This window comes from Pelodiscus sinensis, chromosome 2, assembly GCF_049634645.1.
Source record: "Pelodiscus sinensis isolate JC-2024 chromosome 2, ASM4963464v1, whole genome shotgun sequence".
Taxonomy (NCBI): domain Eukaryota; kingdom Metazoa; phylum Chordata; order Testudines; family Trionychidae; genus Pelodiscus; species Pelodiscus sinensis.
This window is the reverse complement of record NC_134712.1, coordinates 94,847,017-94,874,609: the sequence shown is the minus strand read 5'-3', so window position 1 is coordinate 94,874,609 and position 27,593 is coordinate 94,847,017. Positions and strand designations below refer to the sequence as shown.

At 38.7% G+C, this 27,593-nt stretch overlaps 1 protein-coding gene across 8 annotated transcripts in view; it reads left to right on the top strand.

The window, feature by feature from the left end:
• Positions 1 to 27,593, top strand: part of NETO1 (neuropilin and tolloid like 1) — a 77,089-nt gene that overhangs the window by 27,898 nt on the left and 21,598 nt on the right. For all 8 annotated transcript variants that reach the window (XR_001368153.3, XR_001368152.3, XM_075921052.1 and 5 more), the window contains 2 exons: positions 23,064 to 23,105; positions 23,214 to 23,341. Coding sequence is in view for 6 of the 8 variants with exons in the window: in XM_075921052.1 (XP_075777167.1) it covers positions 23,064 to 23,105; positions 23,214 to 23,341 (170 nt within the window). In the remaining 2 variants the exon portion in view is untranslated. The remainder of the gene's footprint in view (positions 1 to 23,063; positions 23,106 to 23,213; positions 23,342 to 27,593) is intronic.

The following is a 27,593-nucleotide window of genomic DNA, read 5'->3' as shown; positions in this document are numbered from 1 at the left end:
TAAATTGGGATTAGCCACTGCTGAGTTGTTTGGTAGTATAGAAATCCCCAGTTACATATATTATTTTCTAAGTGTTCATTCCAGGCTGTATCTTGCCCTTTGCTCACATTTTTTCAGTATTTAGATGATTGCTAGTGAGCATTTTTGTTCAGCTTTATCCTTTAAAAGTATTGCCCTCACTAATTTATTCATTAAATAGCCTGTGTCTCAGTTATTAGCTGTGTGATATAGCTCTTTTGGGGATCCTTGCAAAAGCCTTTCTGTAAGGTGGCCTCTTTTAGTTTCAGTATGAAACACAACTAAATTTGGAAGCAGTAACAGTTAGGTACTTCATCACATGAATATCCTATTAATCAATCTCACTAATGTTGTTAGTGTGTGACTGCCTACTGACCTGTTGAAGCATTCTCTAAATGTAATTCTATCAACTTCAGTACATTTGAGTTCCCAAGGCTACTAAAGCCAAAGACCCAAATCATATTCACAGAAACTTTTAGTTGGACTTCAGTAGTGCCAAACCATTTTTAAACAAACTTTTCAAATGACTGGTAGGAGATTTTGATGTTTAGCCTGTTTCTCTCTCATATTTGCCCTATAACATAGTATATGTGCATCTTAGAGTCTTTAATATATTTAACCTCATAACAATGTTTCTTAATTTTCCATATGGGGACTTGAGAGACAACTAGTGACTTGCCCATGGTCAAACAGGAAATCTGTGAAAGAGCAGAAATCTGAACCCAAGGCCTCTTATGTACCTGGCTAGTGCCCTCACTACTAGAACATCCTTCCTCTCACCAAGCCTTTTCACTCTGTAAATTCAACTATAAGTTACTCAGACATACTCAAATTTAACTCAACATATATTAAGAGCAGGGAGTTAAGGTTGCAAGTACATTTTAGTAATGTGATCCCCTAGTCTGATTGCCTGAACATTTCAGGCCACAGAACCTCACCCAAACAACTTCTGTAATAGACCCATAATCTCAGGCTGAGTTCCTGTAAATCCTCAAATCCATGGGTCAGGAACACATCTGTACATGTTGAGGTCCATGGGGCGTGGCTCCACATGCTGCCTCTGTCCCATCGCTAACATTTTATTCCATAGTTGTCAGCCAGCCCATTGGCTCTGATGGCTAATGGGAGCTGTGTGTGTGGGGGGGAGGCGGGAGCCTTCAGAGAGGCAACATGTCAGAGATAGAGCAGTGACTATCTCTGCCAGCAACAGCAGGGAGCCGCTTTGGGGAAACCACCAGAGGTGAGCCTCCCCCCTTGAATTTATTCCACCACTACTCCTACTCACAACAGCCCCTGGCCCACAGCTAGAGCCTGCCTCTTGGCGGCGATGTCCCAGTCAAGAGGCAGAGGAGATACTCCCTTCAGTGAGCGTTATCACAGGGTGGGTGTCGTGGTCACAGTGAGAAGTGAAACCCTGCCCCATTGAGAGACCCTTCTCCTCTAGTTCCAGTATCCTGTGATATGATGGGGCATGTCCCATGTAAGCCACTAATAGGGGAGAGGGCCAAGATGTGGAGTAAGTGAGGGTCCCTGGTCAGTGGGAAGTGCTCATCCTCCTCTACACACATGCTCCTTCTCCTCCTGCCTTCAAATGCACACACACAGGGAGAGGAATTCCCATAATCTCAAAGAGGTTTCCCGTGTTCTCCCAAGCACACATACCCTGGAAAGGACGTAAGCGTGCATAACTCCCCAAAAAGAATTTAAGAACAGGACATCATAATTATTAAACACTCAGTAACCTACAGTATGTAGCATTCTCTCTATATATCTGAAAAATACCCATAAAAAGTTGTTTGAAATAATTTTTCAAGCCATTCAGGATGCTGGCTTCCATGCAATTAATATTATTTTTGCCACCACTGTTCATATTTATGCTTTTACAATGTTCTAGTTACAGATTGTCAGAGTAAGAAAATAGTTTTATGAAATTATTGTAAATATTTTAAAATTATTCAGTATGCACATTATTCCAAAATTTAAGTTCAATCATGCGTACTTTAGTGTGTTTGCATTTGCTATATTTATTACAAGAAGCTTATATTAATCAAAAGAAGGAAATCTATCAGACTTTTTTAAAATCCAGTTTTAAATGTGAAATTTGGTTGCCATATCTAACTCCCCAGCACATGTCTGCTTATGGGGCATGGGAAAAGGAGTAACTGCCCTGGGTCCTGGTGATTCAAAAAGGCCTAAGGCTCCTTGCTACTGCCACTGCAGTAGTGTGGTGGCTAGAGTCCTAGACCCTTTAAATCACCACCAGGGCTCTCCATGGCATTCTCCAGGGGCCCAAGAGATGCTGAATGGCTGGCAGGGGGAGGTTAACACCAATCTCACCCTTCCACCCATGATCACGCCCTTACAGGGAGCACAGACCTTGGCCCTGCCCCACCAAGCCCAGGGACTCAGCAATTCTGCCGGCCCCACTGCCAACACAATTTAACCCTTACTAGTCTAACTATTTACATTACATTTTTTTCTGCCTGAAAACTGCATTTTAATAAACTTCAACTCTAATACAGACAGAATTATAGATGAGGCAAATTAAACAAGTTATATTATAACAGTACAATCATTGCATACAATTTTAGTATAATACAACAGCATAGTACTAGTCCAGATGTGACTCCAAAAATATAATTCTCACCATGTAGTCAGTTATTTAAGGATTTATTTTCTCCTCTAAACTCAGCAATCACTTGTTGAAAAGTACAGATATTACCATAATTGAACTAATACAATGCCACTGGGCAGTTATTTTAGGGGACAATTCTATAGCCATTGAATTCAGTGAATTTTGTCCTTAACAGCAATGGATGCAGGATTAGGACTTCCACTGAATGTATCTGAACTGTGTGTGTGTGTGTGTGTGTGTGTGTGTGTGTTATAGAATAACCGAAAAATAACCACTTGATATGAACATGAAAATTCATGTCCAATATATTCCTTATTTAAAGAAAATGACGACAAGGCATACTATTTAAACAAGAACAATAAACAGAAGTAAAAATAATGTTCTGGATAGCTTGTTTTAGGATAAATATTTATTTCAATGCTCACTACCACAAAAAAAATTGACACTGGTGGCGAGTGGTTCAAAAACACTAAAGTGAGTTATTTATTATCGTTAGTTAGCTAGATAGTTACTGAATTTTTTCCCAGTGTGGAAAATTCTGCACTATTTTACAGTTTTTATGATGACTGAAAGACATAATGCTCCACCAACGTCTGTCATTAAGTCTGGTAATTTTGTCAAGTGTCCATCATGCAATATGATAGCACCTATCCCTGACTAGTACTCAGTCGGGACGTGTGAGAAAAAAATTTCAAGTCTATACTTGTAATTGGGCAGAGTTAGAACTTGAGTATATAGTCATTCCGGCTGAGCACACTAACCACTGAGTTATTTTTTCAAACTGTTATCAACAGTGCTTTAAAAAAAAAAAGGTGCTGGTACTCCAGGGGAAAAGTTGTTGAGCTCTGACTGGAGGTGCTGGTATTGCATCTGGAGGTGCTGGTACTGAGTACCGGACAGTACTGTCACAAAAAAGCACTGGTTGTCAAAGATAATGACACCAAACATTAAACTCGCAGCAAAACTTGCCTAAATCCTTCACTCTGCCCTTTGAGGCCCCATTGCCAAATCAGAAAATCAATTGTTATAATTTAACACACAGTCTAGAAAGACATTTTTACATGCCTGAGGATAAAACCAAGAAACAGTCACTTAAGCTTGTAACAACACAGTAACTAAATCTGGCTGATTAGTAAGCACTTGAGCATGTGCTTAATATAAGACACCTGCCTAACTCTCAGTGATGTCACTGCAATTTAGCACATTATTGACACATTTAGCACAGGTTTAAGTGCTCTGAAGAATAGGATAAATTATAAAATTGGAATTCATTAAATTCTAAAAATACCAATTAAATTAATTAGAATTATTTGTTTTAAATTAACAGCCAAATTGTGAAAATATTTTTGCCTCTGAGAATTCCGCTATCATTTCTTCAACAGTATTTATCAAATAATTTTTCTTATGACTTATATAAATCACATGGGTTTAGGTTGGACATCAGGAAAAACTTCCTGCCTGTCAGGGTGGTTAAACAATGGGATAAATTGCCTAGGGAAGACTGTGGAATCTCCATCATTGGGGATATTTAAGAGCAGGTTAGACAGACACCTGTCAGGGATGATGTCTAGACAGTGGTTGGTCCTGCCGTGCGGGCAGGGGACTGGACTCAATAACCTCTAGAGGTCCCTTCCAGTTTAAGTGTTCTATGATTCTATGCATACCCATGCTATATTTACCTTTTCATTCACAACCGTACATTAATTCAGTCTTGTTGTACTTAATCATTAATCCCCAGCTTTTCCATATTCTCATGTATAGATTATTCTGTGTATGAGGGCAAACTGAATTTTCTTGGTGGATGAATCATCAGTTACTGATTTGTCTTTGTGCTATACTTCTTGTAGAAAATCTAGCCTTTGAAAGACATCTCCGAATTCTCTGTGCAATCTATGTGCAAGTAGATGACATTTACAACAACAGTATTTATAGCTAAATTCAATTACTAAGTTTTTTAGTCCTAGCACAGTTAGGACATCAGCTTTAATTATTTGTTGAAATAAGTAGTATTTATTAGAGCAGCAGTTTGTATTTATTTGCCCTTGTGCTGGAATTTGATAGTTTCACTACAAGTAAGGTTTTCTGTCAACTTTAAACATTATTTCCTTATCTTTGGTAATATCTGCTTTTTTTCCGTAATATTGCATTGCCGGTTGAGATTTTTAAAATTGGAATGGATAAAGCATCTGAGTAGATGGAACTGTAAGGAACATTCATTTGTTTACAATGGTATGTCTATATAGCAAATTTATTTCAAAATAACTTTACTAGCGTCTACACAGACAACCAGCTATTTCGAAATACATTCAAAATAGCGGAGCGCTTATTTCAAATTTTGTAAGCCTCATTCCACAAGGAATAACACCAAAATCAAAATTGCTATTTCAAAATAAGTGCTGTGTAGACATTTATTTTGAAATAGGGAGCCTCCAGCCTTCCCAGAGTGCCCTGGTGGCCACTCCAGCCTCAACCAAGAACACTTCTCTCCCTCCCCCTCCACCGGAGTCCTTAAAGGGGTAGACTCTGGCCACAGTGCCTATGCCAGCTCCAAGCCTGCCAGCCCAGAGTCATCAGTCACTGCCCCTGACCCAGTGGCCCCAAAACATGAGCCAGCAAGCCATTGTCAGCCAGCCCTCCCCTGCTCCCCAGGAGCAGTGTGCCAGCTCCCAGGAGCTTGCCAGGGTGCCTTCCTGGTCCAAGGTGGAGACCATGGACCTTATTCAGGTTGGGGGGAAGTCCCCAATGTCCATAATCTCCGCACTACATGGAGGAACGTGGCCGTCTATGGCAGGATAGCTGCCATCCTGGCCACCAAAGGCCACATGCGAACCCCGGAGCAGGTTCGCATGAAAATCAAGTTGGTCCGGCGAGACCCCCAACCCTGAGCCCTGAGCTTCCCTTCCCCCTTCTTCCCCTTGCTTCCTCTTTCCTCCTCCCAGGTTTCCCCCTCCCCTTTCCCACCCTCTCTTCTCCCCTCTCCCGCCTCCTTTCCCCAGTCTCACCAGAGTTTCATCCTCCCCCACCCAGTTTTGTTAAATAGAGAGTCTGTGTTCATGAAAATGTGTATTTTATTTGACATCAGGAAGGGCTAAGTGAAAAGACGTGAGGGAGGAATGAGGCACAAGCCCCCAGTGGGGCAGACCAGGGAGGCTCTTAGTGCTCCTCAGGGTGGAAGCTCTCCCTCAGGGCCTCCTAGTACTGACAGTCCCCCAATGGACCTCCCAGATGGCAGCCTGCAGAAAGTGCAGGCAGGCTCGCAGCAATGCATCCAAGAGAAGCACCAGTGTGTCTAGGGGCTCCATGTGTACTTCTGTGGTGTTCTGAGTGAGGGCAACCAGAGCACGCAGAGAAAAAATGCTTTGCTGTCCCTCATCAAGGTAGGCAAGCAAGCAGGAAAACCTGAGAACTGGCTGTCCGGGGAGGTCCCTTTAATCACAGACCTCAGATAGCCTCAGGCAGCAGCCACACACAATAAATTTTGACCTGGAGCCCTGCCAGAACTGATTTCGGCTCGCCTTAAATGCGATTCAGAGTCCACTCAGTGTGGATGCGCTATTTCAAAATAGCAAAATGCTATTTTGAAATGCATTTTGTGTGTTGACATGCTATTTTGAAATAACGCTGTTGTGTAGACATACCCCAAGAGAATGGGCTGGATGACCTATTATAATTTACTTGTTTATCATTTACTACATAGTACACACAGTTCTTGTGCTCAGCATTGTACAAACATCCATGAAGACATGATCCTTTCTCCATTTATTTTTTATCTATATCATTTATATAATTGTAGAAGTCTAACTTTTTTTTTATTCGGATCTTTTGGTTATAGAAAAAATCTTTAGTTTGTTAGCAATTACAGAGTGTAAGTTTTAAACTAAATATCATGAAGATTCCTTGTGTCCTCCTAATGCCTTCTTTCAGTATTTTTGTAGCTAGTTCTACTAATTCAAATCATGGGTGTAGAGAAGCATGGCTGAGGCCCAGGAAATTCACTGGTTGCAAAGTGCATTGTGCAGGTTTCCAGATGTGCAGGTTGGAACCAGTGAGGCCAAATTTTTTCTTTGATATAAGTTAGTAAAACCAAGTTGGACCTACATTCAGTCAAGCTGAATTTGGTCCTGTATCTTTTCTATTGATATAGAACAATTTGATAACATAATTTTAAAAAATCAATGAATATGTTTATAAAATCATGAGTTTTATGAAGCTTTGAGTCATTGTGACAGGTATAAAATTCACGATGACATGTTCACTGTTTGAGTAGTGAATGCAACACATTTGAAAGCAATAATATAGTACCTATTTATACCAGGCTTGAATTTGACTCACAGGAAAGCTTTTCTTAAAAAAAACAAAGAATCCAAAGCCCTGCAGGGATGGATGAATGAAAAAAACCATTTATCTACAAATCCATTTTATGTGCTTAATGCTCATCATTTCTTCTTTGAGTGGTCCTTCCAATCTGACTACAAAGTGAGCTGATGTTTGTATTTGTATAGTACATTGCTATAGCAATTAATACAGAACCTTTCATTCAAAATATTCCTGTGGTGTGAATATAAACCCTGAACTATAACTGTCAAGAGCATTAGACTTGCTTGCAGAGAGCCATTCTTTAGGAATAAATCTTCATTTAATGTTAAAATGCATACCGTAATCAATACAGCAAATATTTGCTACCTCTTTAAAGTGTGTCAGGATCTTCAGATTCATTAGGCTACAATGACTGGACTTAATTATATGAAATTTGTACTGTTTTCATTATAGTCTAGAATTCAAATGGAAAGAAGTATCTTAGTGTTTGTGCTAGAATTCATTTGTTGGTGAAAATTAAACTTCAGTGAGAAGGTAATGAAATTCCTATGAAAACTTCAAAGGTGTAAGCAATTTTAAAAAATGTTCATGACCAGCATTTTAAAAAGACTGCTTCAGAAATCATTACATGTTAAAGATTTAGCAAGATTATGTGAATACTTTGACAGTTCAAGTCTAGATCTAATACCTTGTATGGCCTTGCATTGAGTTTTTTGAATTCCTGGACAATATTATAAAAATTGTACTGCCAAGGAATCCTAAAGAACTAGGATTTTTTAAAAATCACCGTCAAGCATCTATTATTAAAAATCCTTACTAATATGACAAAAGCAGGCAGTGTAAAATGTATTATTCTAGTCACATATCAGTCCCTTAGATGACACTGAAAAGACAGGAGATGTTGTGTAACAGGACTTACAAACATCATTTGCCAGATGTTATCTAGTAGTTGAAGCTCCAGAGGCAATGTTATCAGATCTGCTGGTTGCAGCATGTGAGTTAAGAAAAGATTGTATGATACTATTACTACATGGATTCCTCCCCCCCTCCCCCCCCCCCTTTTTTTACTGTATTTATTTTATTTCCAATACTTGACAATTAAGAAAGGGAATAGACACAATTTTCTGGAAAAGTTTTTGTTCTAGAATTCCTATAATACAGATTTCATTATAGGGATTAGATAATCAGGTACTACTAGTACTGACCATAAACTTGAATATAAAGCTTTATTTCCAAAGATTCTAATTTAACATTTATATGAAAAGTGTTTCTGGATGAGGGTGGCTTAGTAGTTTAAATACCAGATTTGGATAATTAGAATCTCTTGATTCTATAATAAAATTATTGATAATATTGAATACATATTTAGATGTAACATAGATTTGTGTATCTGGCAGTTCCATTATAATGTTTATATATGAATCAGCAGCTTGTGAAATGCTTTAAAATTAAATGGGTTTAAAATGTGAAATATTATTACTAGAGCTTTAAATGACTTTTGGATCAAGTTAGGGAAAAATCCGGTTGTTTGGCAGTCAAAATCCTGAGCAGGTCAAGTGAAATTTAATTTATTGCCTTCCCACTGGAAGCTGCTGACCTACACTTAAAACTCCTGACTACATTGACAGACTAAAATGTTTGACCTCATGCTGAAAATGAAAACTGGCTTTCTTCCTCAGTTTCCTTGTAAACACAACCAAAACAGCAATTTGCCTGTCCAATCCACCACTTCATTAAACTTATTCTTTGTTTCTATTTGGCCAGTTGAGTTCTATATAATATTTGGTGAAGAGTCACATACAACTATGAATGCATTTTTTTTCCCAAAGGGCAATATTGGGCCATAATTGCCATTTAAAGTGTTTTCAATGGAACTGAAATGAAAGATCAGTTTTCATTTTCAGTCTTGGGTTGGTTACACCAATCCAGCAATTCCTAAATCCAGGTTCAGTTCTGGGTTGATCCTGATTTCACTGAAATTACTTTTTGACTTCAATGGGAACAAGAGAATCCCTAGACCAGCAGCTTCTGAGAGAGAGGTAGCACACTGAAACAGTTCGATTGTAAACAATCATTTGTCTACCCCTGCCAGAGGGGATGGCCACCAAAGTTTAAAATATTGGTATTTGCATTTCTAAAAACATTTAAAACTGTTTTTCAAGTTGTGATTTAAGGGGCTCCGGAGGTCCATTGCGGGAGGGACGTCAAAGGATACCGTTTGAGAACTAGGAAATGGGGGTGCTGGGTTTCTGTCGGGTCCAGGAAATGTTATTGTTCTAATAAAGTGGGCTACAGGATGTAAAGGGTGAAGAACCCTCAATTAAAAAATCCACTTAATTTTTTAAAATGCAGCTATTACAGCAGAAAGTTATAGTATAGGTCTATTTTCCTGTTTATGCAAACATATATCTTCCACTGGTACTAATGAGAGTTGCTCACACTATTATTTTATTACTCAAGCAGCAGGCAAATTGTACTTTGTGCAGGTATAAATTATTTTTATATTAGCAAAATATGTAGTGATATATGCCATAGGCATAAGCATATCAGATAAATGAAAGGAAAAGATTTCACACGTTAGACCAAAAACCCCGTTTTTTAAATTTTTATTTTCTTTTTAATTTAGTTGGATGTTCTCTTGTTTCAGTATTGTGAAAGCTGCCACTATGTATGTTCTATAATGATAAAGAAATTGTAGTGGTTGAATTAAAAAAAAAATTGATTCTAGATAATTAACCTAACATTAAGATGTACTGTAATAAACTGGCTAATGTGCTAATAGATTTTGGTAAGTTCCTGAAGGACAGTCCTATCCTTTTTCTTTTTTATCCTGTTACAATTCTCACTGTCATAAGGAAGTGTGGTTTATTCCTTGTTTACAATGATCATGATTTTATAGACCTCTATCATATTCCCCTCTCCACTTTGTCATCTCTTTTCCAAGCTGAAAAGACACAGTTTTATGAATTTCTCCTATATGGAAGGTGTTCCTTACCTCTAATCATTTTTGTTGCCTTTTTCTATCTCTTTTCTTATTCCAGTATCTATTTTTTGAGATGGGCAAAATAGATCTGCATGCAGTATTCAATATATGGGACTATCATGGATTTATATAGAGACAGTGGATATTTTCTGTGTCATTATCTATCACTTTCCTAATAATTCCAAATATTGTTAGCTTTTTTTTTTTTGAGTACTGCTGCACATTGAGTGGATCTTTACTTTTCTTGAGAGCTATCACCAAGGACTCCAAGATCATTCTTGAGTGGTAACAGATAATTTAGACCCCCACCACCATTTTTTATGTGCAGTTGGGAGTATGTTGTTCAATATGCATTAGTTTGCATTTATCAACATTAAATTTCATCTGCATTTTGCTGTCCAGTCACTTGGTTTTGAGATCCCTTTGTAACTCTATGTTCTGGCTACGTCTACATTGGCAAGATCTTGCGCAAATACTCTAACGCAAGAGTTCTTGCGTCAAAGTATTTGTGCAAGAGAGCGTCTACACTGGAATGTGCCTTTGCGCAAGAGATGTGCTTTTGTGCAATAACATCCGTGCCAGTGTAAATGCTCTCTTGAGCAAGAAAGCTCCGATGGCCATTTTAGCCATTGGGCTTTCTTGTGCAAGAAATTTTCTTGCACAAGAACAGTTGTGCAAGAGGGCTTATTCCTGAGCGGGAGCATCATAGTTCTTGCACAAGAAGCACTAATTTTACATATTAGAATGTCAGTGTTCTTGCGCAAGAACTTCCCATCAGCGTAGACAGGCAGCATGTTTTTGCACAAAAGCAGCCATTTTGGTGCAAGATTGCGCCAGTGTAGACACAGCCTCTGGCTACCATGAGTAGTTTTGTATTTCCAATATACTGTTTTACAAAATTATGATAAATTCACACTTCTTAATGCCATAATTATTGGTAAGGAGACTATTGCCACCTTGCTTTGGTAATGTTAATCTGTTTTGTGGTTGTACTTTGTATTCTCACAAGTAAAGTTCATAAGAAGAACTCAAGCAGATGTAAGATGATTTACACAATCTCCTGGAAGATAAGAGTTAAATACCTTGTTGCTGTGAGCTGGAATGAGGTAAAACTATTCCAAGTACCAGTTTGTTCCACCTTATGCTGAACAGAGAAAGTAGTACATGAGAATAGAAATGAGAAGAGACTCATTTTCCTATACCTTAAGAATTTTTGGGATTCCATAAAATGTCCCTGTTCTTAACCAGACATGAAACTGAAAATTTCAGATTTTCATGGACTAGCGCAGCAAATCAAAACACAAAGTGTTGGTCAATCAACATAAGAGTTATGGAGTTTAATGGCTGAAGGCACACCCAGAAAATCTGGTCTGAGCTGTCTATCACTGGTCACCCCACCACAAACAAGCTGCATGCTAAACACAACAACCAAAATTATGCCAAAATAATAGAAAACTCGGGAGAGGGATATATTATGTGCCACAGGTAGAAAATAAGATGGACCGAGGCACTTGAAGGCTCCCTGTGAAGTCTGGGAAATGCGTACATTAGTTATACCCAGATAAATGTAACAAAAGACCTGCATCCACACAATTTAGAGGAAGAAGAAGCTTTGATCACTATCAGCCTGCCTGATGTGAAGTTCCTTCCCAACCCCAAATATGGCAATCAGAGACAAAATCAATAAATGGTCTGGTATCACTTTATAGACTAACAAAACATATAGATGGTATCATGAGCTTTCGTGGGTACAGCCCACTTCTTCAGATGACAGGAGTTTTCTCTCTAGAGATGGTCAGAGAGACCTTATTCATGTGAACAAAAACCAGCCAGTCAGGCATGAGAGAGAAGGCTTTTTGCCACCTAAGAGCTTTGGCCCATCTGTCCAATGTCCTATCTCAAGCTGTGGCCACCGTTGAGATGATCTTTTTTTCCTTTTGATAGTTATGAAATATTTTCTTTTGAATGTGACCTTTGTTCCTCTTTTGACAATGCGAATAAAGATTCCAAATTAAAAAAGTTATTCTGAATGAAAATACTGCAACTGTTCATTTAGAAAATAGCTAAATGAATTCTGAAACCTTTTTCAACTTTTTTTTTGTTAAGTCATGTGGTCTGTTGAAATGGACTCTCTTCAGCCAATAATTTGTTTTGACAACTTGTCAGTTGTCAGTGAAAAGGCATTTTGTAAACAAAAAAATTTGCAAAAGATCTCTTCCTTATAGTTTGTGGAAACACTTCTGTGCTCTTGTTCAGTGCCTGGGGCTTTTTAAGCTTTGAGGAGAAATGCTAGAGAACTGCTGCTGCAGGGCCTTCCCATCACCAAATGATTTCAAGCAGAAATCGATGCAATAGCAGAATGCTTTATGCACAATCACCAGGGAAACTGTGCAGTTTTGGAGAAAGTTGTACTGCCACAGATACTGGAATTTAAATGCAGAGGATAGGGGTCTCCCTGCAGATATTTCTGGAGTTGGTGAAAATGCATTTCTTTTCCTATCTGGTCTGGCTAAACCTTCCTTCCACAAAATGCAAAAGACACAGAGTTTGAAAACTAAAGGTAAACTCATGGAGTTCAGTAGCTGCATTTGTCTTTTCTACTAAGAGATTGTGTTTGTGAGGAAAGCATTTGCATCTCAGTGAAGTAGAAGAAGTCTAGACCTCTTCATCTATGCATGTGCAAATTTCCAGATAGACAGTAAAACCACATTTCCTGTGATTACAAAAGTTTTTGTTGTAAGAGTTCTACTATGCAGTATGTCTGATAATTTTTTGAAATCCAACAACTGCACAATGAACTAATTAACAAGCATCACATAGAGTGCCTTCTGGTCCATAGGTTTTTAGGAGTTATGGAATCTTCACCATTTAGCTTGCTTCTAGATTAAGAGCAATGTCTATTTTAATTGTCTTGTCGCAAACCAGTTCTTCTAGTCAAATACACAGAGAGGAATTGGAATTACAATTCATCCACAAATTCAATTCTCACTTTGATCATCATCTCCTCAATCAGGACAATGAATGACTGGGACCTTACCAACCTAACATTCAATAAAGGTGCCAAGAGCTCTGTGTGGATTCTTGTGTTAATACCCTTTCATCCTTATCTGCTTCCTTTTAACTATCCAATCTTCAGGTGTTTATAGGCACCAGTTCTGCCTACTTGTTTTTCCCTTTGATATTTTCATTCCCTCTGCTCCTTGTTTCCCATACCCTTCTCTTTATCCTCCCCCCCCCCCCCCATCTCCCTTCTCCCCTATATATTTTGGGTCTGCACATCCTAAACTCATAACTCCGGTTATCTGAAGAAGTGGGCTGTGCCCATGAAAGCTCATGATACCATCTACATGTTTTGTTAGTCTATAAAGTGCTACCAGACCTTTTGTTGTTTTTTAAGTTTATCCTGTACAGACTAACTCGGCTACCTCCTGCAGCTATTTGAATCTACTCTGCTGTAAATTGTGGTGTCATATGATGTGGCAAATATATATCTTTACGGAAATTATTATCAGGGTAGTTAAACATGTATGGGATCCCTTGAAGTGTTTTCAATTGCAGCCTTCACTTGAGATCAAAAGTTCATTGCGGGTTGCTCTGCTGTGACCAACTGAGGTTAGAATAAAGGAACATTCAAGGCTGGTGTCTGCATTTGTGGAGACTTAGTGGAATAGTGCATGTGTGTTCCTATTAAAGTAGGGGAAGAAAACTGTGAGAAGCCCCAAATCAAGCTATTTGATCTGAGGAAGTGGGTCTGGCCCACGAAAGCTCATCATCTAATAAACCATCTTGTTAGTCTTTAAAGTGCTACATAGTCCTGTATTTTGTTTTGATTCCTTTGGAGACTCTGTTTTTGCCATAGAGCTCATAGTTGGCATGAAGTTGTTCTTATTCCACACTAGATGGCACTGGAGCATCAACAGGAAGCATCTCACTGGCATTTTAGTTTGTCTCTGCTGGGGTCATTGGTAATCCGTAGACCCGGCTTTGCCATTTGAACCCACTCAGATCATCAAAAATATGCTTAGCTATTCTAAACTGTTAAATTGGACTAATTATTTTCATCTGTAGCCCTTCAAAGGAATTGTGATGAATTTATGGTGTGTGCTGTTTATAGGTTCTTATTAATGTTATCTATAGTCCTAAATCCTTCCCTGTATCAGACAATTGGGAGAGAGCCATTTCCTTCCAATAAGTAACCAAACAAGGTCCCATCAGTAAGTTACTAGCAGTATGGAAGTGGCTCCAGTGCCAAAGTGTGCACCATGTCCCTGGGAATTTGATCTACAATCTAGGGCAAGTGCCCAGATGTCAGTCCAATTAACCTTTGTTCTGCTACCACCAGTACATGCTAGACTTTGGCAGCACTCCCGAGCAAATTGATCCATCTGAGTGAAACCATGCCTAGCAGCTGCCTATGGCAAACTACCTTGTGTCATCTATCCTTTATTGTAGGATGTCTTGTGCTGGACATGTGTAATTCACACATCATTTGGGTGAGGTTCACTGTCCCATGTAGCGGCACTTATTGTCTCTCTCACTGTAAGGAGTCTAAGTTTGCTCTACAGTCCTAGATGAGGGTAAGATGACCTTTAGCGCAGGCTGTAGAGCCTCATACACAGAGTCCCAGGAGTCCCAGGTTCTGACCCACCTGTCAGTTATATAGGCAGGCATCAATGAACCACTATTATCACCCCAACCATGCCCTTTTCTTAGGGAAACTTAGAGCTTTTTCCCTTAAGCGAAGGAGTCGAATCTTGAGCCCTGTTGGTTCTGGGATATTAGAATGCTGAAGGTACAAAGCTCATCCATTCTCCATAGTATACTTCATATAACACCATTCAGATATGGTTGCATAAGGCCTTTGCAGTTGTCTAACACTCTCCCAGGTCAAGTTCAGAGTCCATTACAGGACACCTGTGGAGTGGGAAGTTATCTTGAAGAGGTGCTCAGTATGTTTGCTGCCTCCCCACTATCCACACATGGGTGACTTGCTCCCCTGTTGATTGCCAGTCAGGGATGTTTGGCTCCAAGAGTTATCTATTAGGTCAGGTCTGATCTACACGTAACACTGTAGCTAAATTGCTACTTCACTTAGAAATGTGAAAAATGTTCACACTCTACATGGCACAGCTTGGATGACCAATCCCCTCTGTAGATGCAGCTAGGTCAAGGAGAGAATTATTCCGTAGAGCTCCCTATTCTTCAGAGAGGTCAGTGAGGTACGTGAATGGAAACCTCCCTTCTGCCAGTAAATGAAGCATCACTGCCACAGAGGCACAGCTGAAGTACCATTGTTGTAACATAGACATACAGATCTTTGAAGTAGAGGGAGCTTGGTTCTGGGCCCCCCGAAAGGGTGGGGGCGTGGCAGAGCTCAGGGCAATCAGTCCTCACTGCTGGGTCCGGCAGTGCTTTACAGGGCCTGGTGCTCTGGCTGCCACTGCTGCTGTGGTGGCAGCCAAGAGTGCTGGGCTCTCTTAAAGGGCCAGGCTCTGGGACAACTGCCCCCTTTGCCTCACCAGTCAGCAGCCCAGGGCACACCTCCCCGTAAGCTTTAGCATGTTCGTACAGTGGGACCCTAGACTTCGTCCCCTTTCCTTCCTCGCAGTAGCCTGAGGGCGTGATCTTACTGCCCCTGCAGTCTGCTCTGCACTGGGTCCTCATGGAATTATTCAGCTTCCCATGGCTCCCCTTTAAGAAGCTACATCTAACTAGGCCAGCATACAGGAAGCTAAGACACTGTACACACACACAAAAGATTAAACACCGGCATGCAATTACCAATGATTTTAGACATTTTCCAGGGCTTCTGTTGAAGAGAATCATAGAAATGTGGGGCTGGAAGAGATATGCAGAGGTCATCAAGTACAGCCCCTTGTGCTGAGGTAGGACTTAGTAAACATGTTACATGACATGTAAAATCCAACAAGAACATCCAACCTGTTCTTAAAAACCTCCAGGGATGGAGATTCTACAACCTCCCTTGGAAACCTACTTCAGTTCCTAATTACTCAAAAGTTAGATTTTTTTTTTTTTTTGCTAATTGCTAAGTCTCTCTTGCTGCAGATTAAGCCCTTACTACTTTTCTTATTGTCAGTGGATATGGAGAAGAGCTGATCACAGTCCTCTTTATAGAAGCCCTTAACATATTTGAAGATTGTTGTCAAGTTCTCCTTGCTCATTTTTTCCCAAAACTAAACATGCCCTTTTAACCTTTCCTCACAGACCAGATTTTCTAACCTTTTCATCATTTTTGTTGCTCTCTAATTAATCTACATCTTTCCCTAAACCCTGGCACCAAGGATTAGTACCACAGTATTCCACCTAAAGCCTTACCATTGTACCTGTTACAGCCCGTGTCTTTGCTTTTAATGCACCCCAGGTTATTAGCCTTTTTTTTTCTTGCAACATTCTTGACTCGTTCAGTTTATGATCCACTGTCATCCCTGGTTTCTTTCAAGCAGTACCGCTATTTAACTGGCTATTCACCATTTTGTGCTTGTGTGTTTGACTTTTTCCTTCCTAAGTGTGGCACTTGACACTTGTATTTATTGAATTTCATCCTTTTGAATTAAGACTACATTTCTCATTTGTCAAGGTTGTTTGGAATTCTGACCCTCAGTCTTCCAAAGCACTTGCAGCCACTCCCAGTTTTGTGATATGTGCAAATTTTATAGGCATACTCATCACTTCATTATCCAAATAATTAATAAAAATATTGATAAGTACTAGACCCAAGACTGATTCTTGTTGGAACCCCAGTAGATGCACCCTCTAAGCCTAACAGCAAATCAATGAGAACTATTTTTTTCATTAGTTTTTAGACAAGTTTTGCACTCACCTTTATGATTTCATCTAAACCACATTTCCTTGGTTTGTGTATGAGTGTGTCATGTGGGACTGTGTCGAAAGCCTTACTAAAGTCTAGAGAGGTTACACTCAACCACTAGAACAGTAAACATGTAAAAAAAAAAAGTCAAGTCGGTTTGGTATTAATTGTTCTTGACAAACCTATGCTGCCTATTCCTTATAATGCTATTATTCTCTAAGGGTATGTCTACACAGCAGTGTTATGTTGGAATAACTGACGTTGTTTCAAAATAACATAGTGCATGTCCACACAGGAAGCCATTATTTCAACATAATATTGAGATGGAGGACTTTTTATTCTGACTCTTGTCACCCTCATTTCACGAGGCGTAAGGGGAGTCAAAGGAAGAGTGTTCTTCCTTCGACTTCCTACTGTGTAGACAGCACCAAAAGCTGAATTAAACTATTTCGACTTCAACTATGTCAATTGTGTAGCTGAGGTTGTGTAGCTTAATTCGACTTTTGTCCTGCTGTGTAAATGTATCCAAAGGGTGCACAAGCTGTTTTTTAAGTATTGCTTCTAGTATCATTTTCCAGGGATCATTGTAGGCTGACTGGTCTGTAATGCCCCAGATGTTCTTTGTTCCTCCTTTTAAAGATGCATACAATATTTGCCCTTCTCAAATCCTCTGGGACCTCACCTGTCCTCCCTGAGTTCTCAAAGAGAATTGTAGCAGTTCTGAGATTGCTTCAGGTAATTCAGGTAGTTCCATAAGTACTCTAAATGAAATCTTGGCATTGAAGCATGACTATACAACTTCAAAACATGAAACACCAATAACAGTCAAAATTTGGATTTAAGTGATTTTTTTAAATTTAGTGTGGGTAGTTAGTTGCTTCACTTACAGGAGTTTCTCTTGTTGTATAGGTTAATCCCCTTATTTGTGCAATTCACAAAAGAGATGTTTTCTTTTCAGGGCTATATATGAATTGCTTCTGAGATTGCTTTAGTGTGTGTTCAGTTGTCCCTTTTAAAATCTTCTGAATGGCATCAGTTTTACAGGCTGTTGTCTTGCAATATTTTCTTTGAATCCTCAAATGCCAAGTGACAACCACATGAAATAACTTTAAAATAACCCACTAGTCTATATTAAATTGTGCAAGCTCTGATTTTTACATAGGAGAATTTCTATTGGAGAGTGTGGAACAGATTACATGTGTTGGAAATAGTTCTTTTGAAAATTATGGAATAAGATTACTCTTAAAATTAAGTGCTAGCCGTTTGCATATTGAGTTCCTATTTTGTGCCCTGTGTGTGTGCATATTTAAAATTTGCTCTCTGAAAAGTTCCATAATAGACAAGTACATGTAAGTACTAGAATTTTTTACTAGCTGCTTGGTAGAAAGCTAGAATACTTATTTATTATCAATTTTTTCAACCAGGGAGAAATGAAATGGTTATTGTCAGCACATGATTTAATGAGTAAAATGGAATGGTTTCCTTATTTATCATTAACAGCCTACTATTTCCACATGGAGAAACTAGATGATATGGTTTATTTACCTTTTAAAAAATGAACAAATTGGTAAATTTTTATTTATATGCAAGTGATAACCCAACTAACAACTTTAGTAAGTTTCTGCTCTTCCTTGAGTAGTTCCTTGATGGAATCTAATGTTATGATGCTTGTTGTCATGAGTGATGTCTCCTTTGTGACTTTTTTTTATGTAAAACTTTTCTTGTAGTCCAGCACAATAGATAAATATCTAGAGCAGGCATCATGGAATCTGTGTTGTGAGCTCATTCAGAAGTTAAATTTGGCATATTTTGTACTTCATGGAAAAAATTGACTTGATACAGAATTATTTTGGAGAGTTTGATTTGCATCTCTCTAATGTGACATAATAGTTTTACATTTTTGTTGCAGAATTGTCCATAAGATTGTCGCCTTATAGTCTGAAACTTGTTGAAGTTTGAAACTGCAAAGTTGCCAATGTATCACACTCTTATGAAGTACTGTGTATGTGTGTGACATCCACTTAAGTCAGGAGGAGTTGAGGACACTTGGCACTGCCTAGGATTTGTCTCTTGATTTATTTTATTATGAATAAGAGAGTGAATCAGTCATCATTCTTTCCATATATATTTGATTTGTAGTAGTTCATTTAATTGTGAAATGGGCTGAAACACCATTCACTTTACAAATGCTTATACACCTCTGTTCTTTCAGAAACCATTGCTGCTCCAGTGATTACTCAATTCTATCCTTTTAAAGCAAACCCAGTATGCTACAAATCCTTCCATTTATAGATCAAATGCATTCCTGCACCTTTCCATGGAGCTACTCTATGCTATATCCCTTCTAGAGATTCCCTCAGTTACTTTCTGATGCTCTCCAGTTTCCCTTAGAGGTTCCTCTGTCCTGTTCTTCTCCCTTGTTGTGCCTCCTGGATTTACTCATTGTTTCCTCCATCTGCAAGCAACAGCATGTTTGTTACCACTCAGAAGATCTGGCAACTCAATATATAAATAACTTAACAAAGGTTCTTCTCTGCTTTACTCTGAGCAGAGCTAATAACGAACAGCACCATCTGTTTTATTAAATCATAAACAGCAGCCTTCAAATATAAACCATTTAGTGTGATATTTAAAAACAAACAATAAATCTGCTAGCTATGGGTTTTCAAATAACAAACTGTTTGAACATGGTTTACATTTCAGCATCGTTTATAATGTGTAACTTCTATTCTGTGTTGTTGCTTTATTTATTATGTATTTGTGCCTCAGATGTTTATAGTTAATGGAGCTGATGTGAAGTAGCATCTGGGCACCTTAGTTTTTCTTTAATCTCAAGATCAAGCCTCATTATTTTGCTCCAGAAAAGCTACAGAAGGGCACATCTTTCAAAAGTCCTCTGCATTCACATCTCCAGTATAAGTCCAGGGGAGCTGCAAATCTTCAGCATCTCGAAATCAAGCTCAAGGAACTTCCACATGAGTTGATTTAAAATTTAGAACAAGTGAGCCTGTACTCTGGCTCTGATTGGACTTGATACAAGAATTACTGGATGAAATTACTGGGCCTGTGTGCTATGCAACAGATCAGGACAGATGATCATAATGGTCCATTCTGGCCTTAAAATTCTATAAGCCAGTGAAAGAAGAAATAAGTAAGACACAGGAGAAAGTCATCTAAGGAAACAGCATGTGGGGTGAGTTTTAAATCAAGAGACTACAGCAGAAGTGTCATACTTTATCTTGATCTGTGCTAGTCTCTTCCAGTTGAGTCATTTTTTTTTAAAAGGGTAGTTTCATTTTCTAGTTGAAAATCTTCACAGAATCTTTGATCAAAGTACAGAATTTTTCCAACTCTACTTCTGTCTAGGGCTTACAGATGGAAACCTTTGTTTTCTAGTGTGTCATCATATATTTTGTATTCCTTCATGTGATACTTTATCCTCAGGAAATTGTCCCCACTTTCCTCTTATCCCCACTTAAAAGTTCTGGGACAATCCAGAGGAGGGTTGAGAGAGGCTGTGAAGGACCTATACTCAGCAAAAGTAAACCACGGCCACAATGACCCTCTTCCTTCTGGAAGCATCTATGGCAATCCTCAGGCACAGTGTGTGTGGGGGGTATGAAGGGTCTGACTCTTGGGGTGTGTCTAGACTACATGCCTCCTTCGACGGAGGCATGTAGATTAGCCAGATCGGAAGAGGGAAATGAAGCCGCGATTAAAATAATCGCGGCTTCATTTAAATTTAAATGGCTGCCCCGATCTGCCGATCAGCTGTTTGTCGGCAGATCGGGGGAGTCTGGACGCGATGCCCCGACAAAGAAGCCTTTCTTCATCAACACAGGTAAACCTGGTTTCACGAGGCTTACCTGTGTCGATGAAGAAAGGCTTCTTTGTCGGGGCATCGCGTCCAGACTCCCCCGATCTGCCGACAAACAGCTGATCGGCAGATCGGGGCAGCCATTTAAATTTAAATGAAGCCGCGATTATTTTAATCGCGGCTTCATTTCCCTCTTCCGATCTGGCTAATCTACATGCCTCCGTCGAAGGAGGCATGTAGTCTAGACACACCCTTGCTAACTGAAGACAAGAAATTGATGAGGCTGTGCTAGGCACTTGTACTGAACTGACTTATTTAAATCTTATTATGAATATTCCAAATAACACCTCCCCCCTTTGAGATTAAAATGAATACAACCACCTGCACCTGAGTCCACACTCTGTCTGAGACAGGGACAATAGGGAGGCTGTTGATTTAGAGCCTCTCAGTTCAAGAGCAAGATGCCTCTGCATAAGGGGTGGATGTAATTTTCTTCGACAAGGATTTGTGCATCAGAGTCCATCTTTGCCAGGCCCTTGCCATTTCTCTCTCCTGCCCACATCACTATCCCCTCCCCTTACATTGTGAGGGGGCGTCTGTAGCAGGAGATGACAGAGCCCCCTCTACTACTCAGGAGTTCCCTGGCAAAGGAAGAATTCTCTACTGTTCTTCTCCAGGCAGAATGTGACACACATGCAACACGAAGTGGTCTGAAAGATGAGAATCCCACCCATGAAGATTTAAAAGCAGCTATTAGAGAAAACTGAATGACTGCATTGTACATCGGACTCTATGATTTGTATGTTAATTTGAGTTGGTAGTTGAATTAAATATATTCCAGTTATATAAATGTCTTGCTATCAGCTATAGGCATTGATATGAAAATTCATTAACTAGCACATTTAATTAAGTTTAGCATTGTTCTGTAAAATGTCTTCTGCTTAACAATTAATGCTGGTTGTCTGCTCAGATATGTCTGTGCAATCCCTTTAGTTTATGGGCATTTACCTACGATTATATTCTGAAACATCAAAATATAATTGGAGAGAACACGAATGCATACAAAGCAAAATATGCAGTTTCACAAGGTGTTTTTACAGATTTAATTTTTAAAGCCAATATATCATTACTGGATCAGTTAACTAAACATTCTTTCTTGTTGTGCTTGTATTGCTTGACTAGGCCTAGTTGAGATGGAATTGCAGAAATTTTGCTCCATTTCCATGTTTCTGAAGATGTTTCATGCTTTTGATACAATGAGACAATGAAAATCTGAGACAATGTAATAGAATCTTTCAAATACACTAACTCATTGGACCAAACTCTCCCATGGCTTATATCTTGAACTATCCCAATCAAGTCTGGGCAAATCCTGAGTCAGAATTCTGAAAAGTCCAGAAGTCATTGAAATGGGTTTCCTATAAGTATTTTTCATCAATATGAGACCAAATCTTATGAATTTTGACAAAAATAACAAAACCAGCTGCTTCTTTTTTCTTGTTTTTCTTTCTCAGGAAGATAGAGACAGCCTCTGGAAAGCTGGAACATGCATATCAAGGAGAATGATGATGCAAGATACACTATTCCTAAGCAGTGACTAATCTAATCTAATCTAATCTCAAGAGATCATCTTCTCTTGAAATATTTTAGTCCCTTTTACATATCAGTTTTGGGCTTCTCTTCAACAGCATCATCTTACTGTGCCAAACTTTGTGATATGTTGATTTGCATAATGTGATACCTGTCTACTGGGAAACAGAGCGAAGACCAACCTTGTTTCACATAAGTCATGTACTTGGCTAGGAATAGGATACAAAGTGTCTCTGAAATTTGAAAGTCATGTGTGTGTTTGCACTAAAACAGCAGGCTGCATTTATATTTGTTAACTTTCTTCACTGAATGTAGTCTCTGGAAAAATGGTATGGCATGTATGAAAGGGCCGATTTTTTTTGTTTGGTTTTGGTTTTTTTTGGCCAAAACAGTGCAGTAGTTGAGCCACTATCAACTAGGGTTGCAGATCATTCAGATATCCTAAACTATTGTGTAAGGTCTTCTAGCCATGGTGACTGTGTTGTGCAAGGATTTGTGAAATAGATAAGGGGATTTGGCATGGAACATATGGAGAGAGAACCACTTGCATGTGATTGCTGCATCAAAACCTCAAAAGGATGGCTGTCTGATGCTCCTGCCCCCTATTATATCCTGAAAAAAATCTTTTATTCAGTGCTAAGAGATGGGTCTGGAGACCAAGAAAATTATGACCATAGCAAATTTGCATGATGGAAAATAAGAGTTTAATAGTAAAATATTGCATATTATCAATTGTTGCTGTGGCCTTTAAAAGTTTTGGGGAAATGTGTGTAATTATTTTTCCACAGTTGCTCGCAATGTTCTAATGAAAATTCGCTCAGTGTTATAACTGAAGTATTGAACTAGACTAATTTTCTCTTTCTAAATTTTTAAGATCCAGACTTTAAGGACTTGGGAGTTTTGAAACCGTTGCCAGGTTGGTATGTTAGATATTTCATAAAACGTAGAGGCCTTTGCCTCCTGCTGTAGAAAATATTTTTTGCTTGCTGTTCAGGTTTCATTATTATGGTATTTTGTTGTTCAGTTTGTGAGTTTGAGATGGGAGGACCTGAAGGAATTGTGGAATCTGTGCAAATTGTGAAGGAAGGAAAAGCTTCTGACACGGAAGCAGTTGACTGTAAATGGTACATCCGAGCACCACCACGATCCAAGGTCAGTCTTCCATCTCCTTCTGGTTTGACACTTAATAAAAGTATGGGGTATATTTCTTTGCACACATGGGTCTGCCTTAGCAATTTTGCAGTGTTGAACTTTTAAACTATTTTCCTTCAGTGTTGGAGGGTAATTTGTCACTTTGCTGTCAAGTAACCTTCATTTACTATAAATAACTATGGGGATAGAATAATGGGTAATTTTCTTCAACACATCTTTACTCCTAGCTTTAAAAAATCAGAAGATCTCATTACCTGTGATGTGATGTATCCCTTCATTTTCCATATTTCACTCCCGATCTTCATGTTGACATTAAGATCACGTGTCTAGTATATGTAATGCTTAAAAATATGCTGCCAAATTTAATAATATCTTCTGTTTGTCATCCTGGAAATTAATGAAAACAGAACCTGATGTGGACAGTAAATTCATATCATTAGTCTAAGCCCTGAGAGCAAGCCGTTGATGAATAGACTCCCCATTCTTATTTTTTTCCACCATGGTTATCCATTTTCCTTGTCATTGTGTTTCAAATAGATTACAGCCCATCCCCGACTTACGAACAAGTTATGTTCCAAGCACTTGGTCGTAACTCAATGTGTTTGTAAGTTGGACCTGATTCATTTCAATGGGACCACGCTGTTCGTAAGTGCAGATAACCATTCATAAGTCAGGGTTGTGCTTAATGGGAGGCCGGTTGTAAGAGTTGGTGGTCGAACGTCGATGTGTTTGTAAGTCAGGGACCGGTTGTATAACAAAGTGATGGTTTCCCTTAATCTAAAAGTCCTTTTCTTTTGGCTTTATTGGAAAGTGTCATTTGTCCAAGACCAGCCTAGTACAGCAGAGTAATTTGTTCAGATAAATAGTTTATTCACCTAGTTCGATTAAAACTATTCAGAAACTGAGATTAAATTTAACTAATCATTTTGATCAGTAATTTTTTTCAGACTGTTTTTGAGATGAAACATCTTGACTTTGTTTCAAGCCAATGTTTCATTTTGAAAATTAGATTTACTTAAAAAAAAAAAAAAACCACACAAATAAAACCCAAAGGGTCAAAATGAAAATGAAACACAAATAATAGTATTAAAAAATTTCAGGTTTTGGTTATGGTTTCAGCCACCAAGTGAAAAATACACTATTGTGCAGCTTTACTCATCAAGATTAATCACTTAGGGTACGTCTAGACTACAGGGTTTTGTCGACAGAAGTTGTGTCGACAGATACTGTCGACAAAGCTTCTGTCAACAAAGAGCGTCTAGACTACGGGTGTGTCTAGACTACAGAGTTTTGTCGACAAAAGTGGACTTTTGTCGACAAAACTATACCTGCGTCTACACTACCGCTGAGTTCTGTCGACATAACGTCGACAGAACTCAGCAGTTTTGTCGACGCTGGTAAACCTCATTTTACGAGGCATAACGCCTTTTCTCGACAGAGTTCTGTCGACAGAAGGTGTTATTGCATCTAGGGTTGTGTCTAGACTACAGGGTTTTGTCGACAAAGCAGCTTGCTTTATCGACAGAACTGAATGTAGTCTAGACGCTCTTTGTCGACAGAAGCTTTGTCGATAGTATCTGTCGACACAACTTCTGTCGACAAAACCCTGTAGTCTAGACGTACCCTACATTCAGTTCTGTCGACAAAGCAAGCTGCTTTGTCAACAAAACCCTGTAGTCTAGACACACCCTCTCAGATAGCACACCATTTCTCTTCTCTTCTTGAGTGGAGTAGCTTTGTGCTCCTCGCCTATTTTCATACACATCTTCAAAAGGCTGCACAGCAGTCGATGTTCAGTAGGAACTGCATCAGAGTCTAGGCTTTACCAACTAGTCTGTGTGCACACCAACTTTGGAAAGCTGAGAGAGAAACCAGTGTACAATATTACAGAGCAGCTGCATGTGCCTTGCAACTGTATGTGTCTATTATAATATTTCCCATTCAGCCCCCAAAAGGAAAAGTTGTCATGAGTATTGCATAACATTAGATGACTGATCTCTTGTTAATGAAAGTTTAGAGAAAATGCTGAATAGTTGTGTGGCAAAGGATGAGGTAGGTTTATTGCAAATACCTCCTTTCAGCTCCTATTTATTAGGTTATTTTCATGTAATTTCAATATAACTACCAACTTTCCATTAAATAGATGGGATTTCCAGTTTGCTAGATGTTGAATGTGTACAATGAAAACAATTATTGCACCATAGTGCAAAATTAGTTGTTGATGCATGTATCAGAAAAAAAAAAGTGTTTTCCTAATTCTGGGCTGCTTCTGAGCTGGCATAGCCTGAAGAATAAGTTAGGGCAGCTCCCAGTGGTGTTCTGATTTACAGCAGCTTGTACAGATTGCCTTTGTTCTGTTCCACAGTTCAGAATAGCTAAAATGTAAAGTGTTGAAGCCATTCACCCCTACCCGTCTTTGGTCTGTTCCTATTCCACTGACTGTTCAGGAGGGTGGCTTAGGCTCACCTACGTTACCCGTCACCTTACAGCAGGAGGGCAAGATATACAGGATTTTGAAGTCCGGTCCAGAGTGAAAGGAGTTTCTTTTCACATGCATTATTTTTGGCAGCTAAACAAATCCTTTATTATGTGCTTTGTTTGGTGCCTTATAAAGAACTGATTCTCTGCACACATGTATTGACAGTTATTCTGGAAAATGGTTTGAAGCTTTTTCCTAACCTGCCTAATCAATCACATTGTCAGCCCAAACCTTTGGTGAAAGATTAAAATAGAACTCATCAAAAGTGATTCACAGTAAGGAGATTATAATCTGACTGTTTTACTGAAATTATATATTATTCATAGTTTACAATCTAACTTTTCCTTTAATATATTCAGTCATGGCTTTCTGTTACTTTCAAATTTTAAATAAAAAATAGTTCTATTTACCCAGCATAGCTTTTTCATTATTATGATAAAAATACAAACCTTAAAGGTGACAAGACAATTATTTAAATCATAATGCGATCAGGGGATATAAATTATATATGCCACAGCAGCAGTGAAGCTTTGTCATTTTTGTTGCTAATAGCATTGGCATTTGCAGTGACATCTCAAAGCACTGTAAAAACAAACTCTCTAAAGCTGTGCTGGTGTGTTTTCCCTGACTCCAATGTTATATGGAGTTTGTGGTTTGCCGAAAAGGATTCAACTGAAGTTTTCCACATTTGTGTCAGGAAAAAGGAGATACAGTGGTTATGCAGTTAAATGAGAGAGACCACAAAATGCTAAATATAGCCATGTGCAAGTGCTTTCTTAATATATTAGCAACACAGTTATTCCACATTGGGAGTTATGCCGCTGATTTCAAAGACCTGAACAGAGGCTAGAAGAGGGCATTACATTCATTTTAAAGGACTCCATTAACTTATATATGAAAGTTTCTTATGTATCGGTATTACAAATAGCACTTACAATCACAGTAAATGAGATTAGAAAAATAAGAAAAATTCCTCTCATTTTCAGTTGAATCACTTTAAGCCTGACCCAAAGTTCAGGAAAATCAATAAATATCTTCCTGCTGACTTCAATGAGTTTTCAATCCTATTATGAGTTCGCACAGTCAGTTTTACTCTTTTTTTTCCCGATATATTCTGTTTTCTAGTCCGCATCCAGAGTTTGTGTGGGTGTTTGACATATCATCAGGTTAAAGTAAAATAGGAATATGTAATCATGAAACTACACAAATTGGCAAAGGCAAGCTAGAGCAATATAGTATTTAAAATTACGTTTAGCTTTCTTTAAAAATATATTGACCAGATAGCTAGTTGTCAGAGACCTTTTAATTGTAATTCAGTTTTTAATAATACACTAAACTCAAGTATTGGTCTTGTGAAGCACCGTGGGACTGATCCAAATCCAACTGATGTCCAAAGAAAGGCACCAAATGATTTCAGTGAGCTTTTGATCAAGCCTGGGTTTCCTCATATGAAGTTCTGAAAGCATTGAACTCCTGTGACAATCAGAGTTGAGAACACATGGAAATTTGCAGAGTCTGATCTCCCTTGGCTTTAATATACAAATCTCATTTTGTCGTTGGAATGCTGCTACTTTCTTGTTCTGGGCTGCCATGGTGTTTTAACCTAAATATTTGAATCCAATGCATCAGTGTTGCTTTCTGACAGATCTGTGTTTACTATGCCAAACCGTACTCACAGCTATACTAGTAATGCTATAGCTGAAGTCCTGTGAATGAAAACAGAATTTGGACTAGCAAATATGTCATTTATGAACATAAGATTGTTGGCTTATT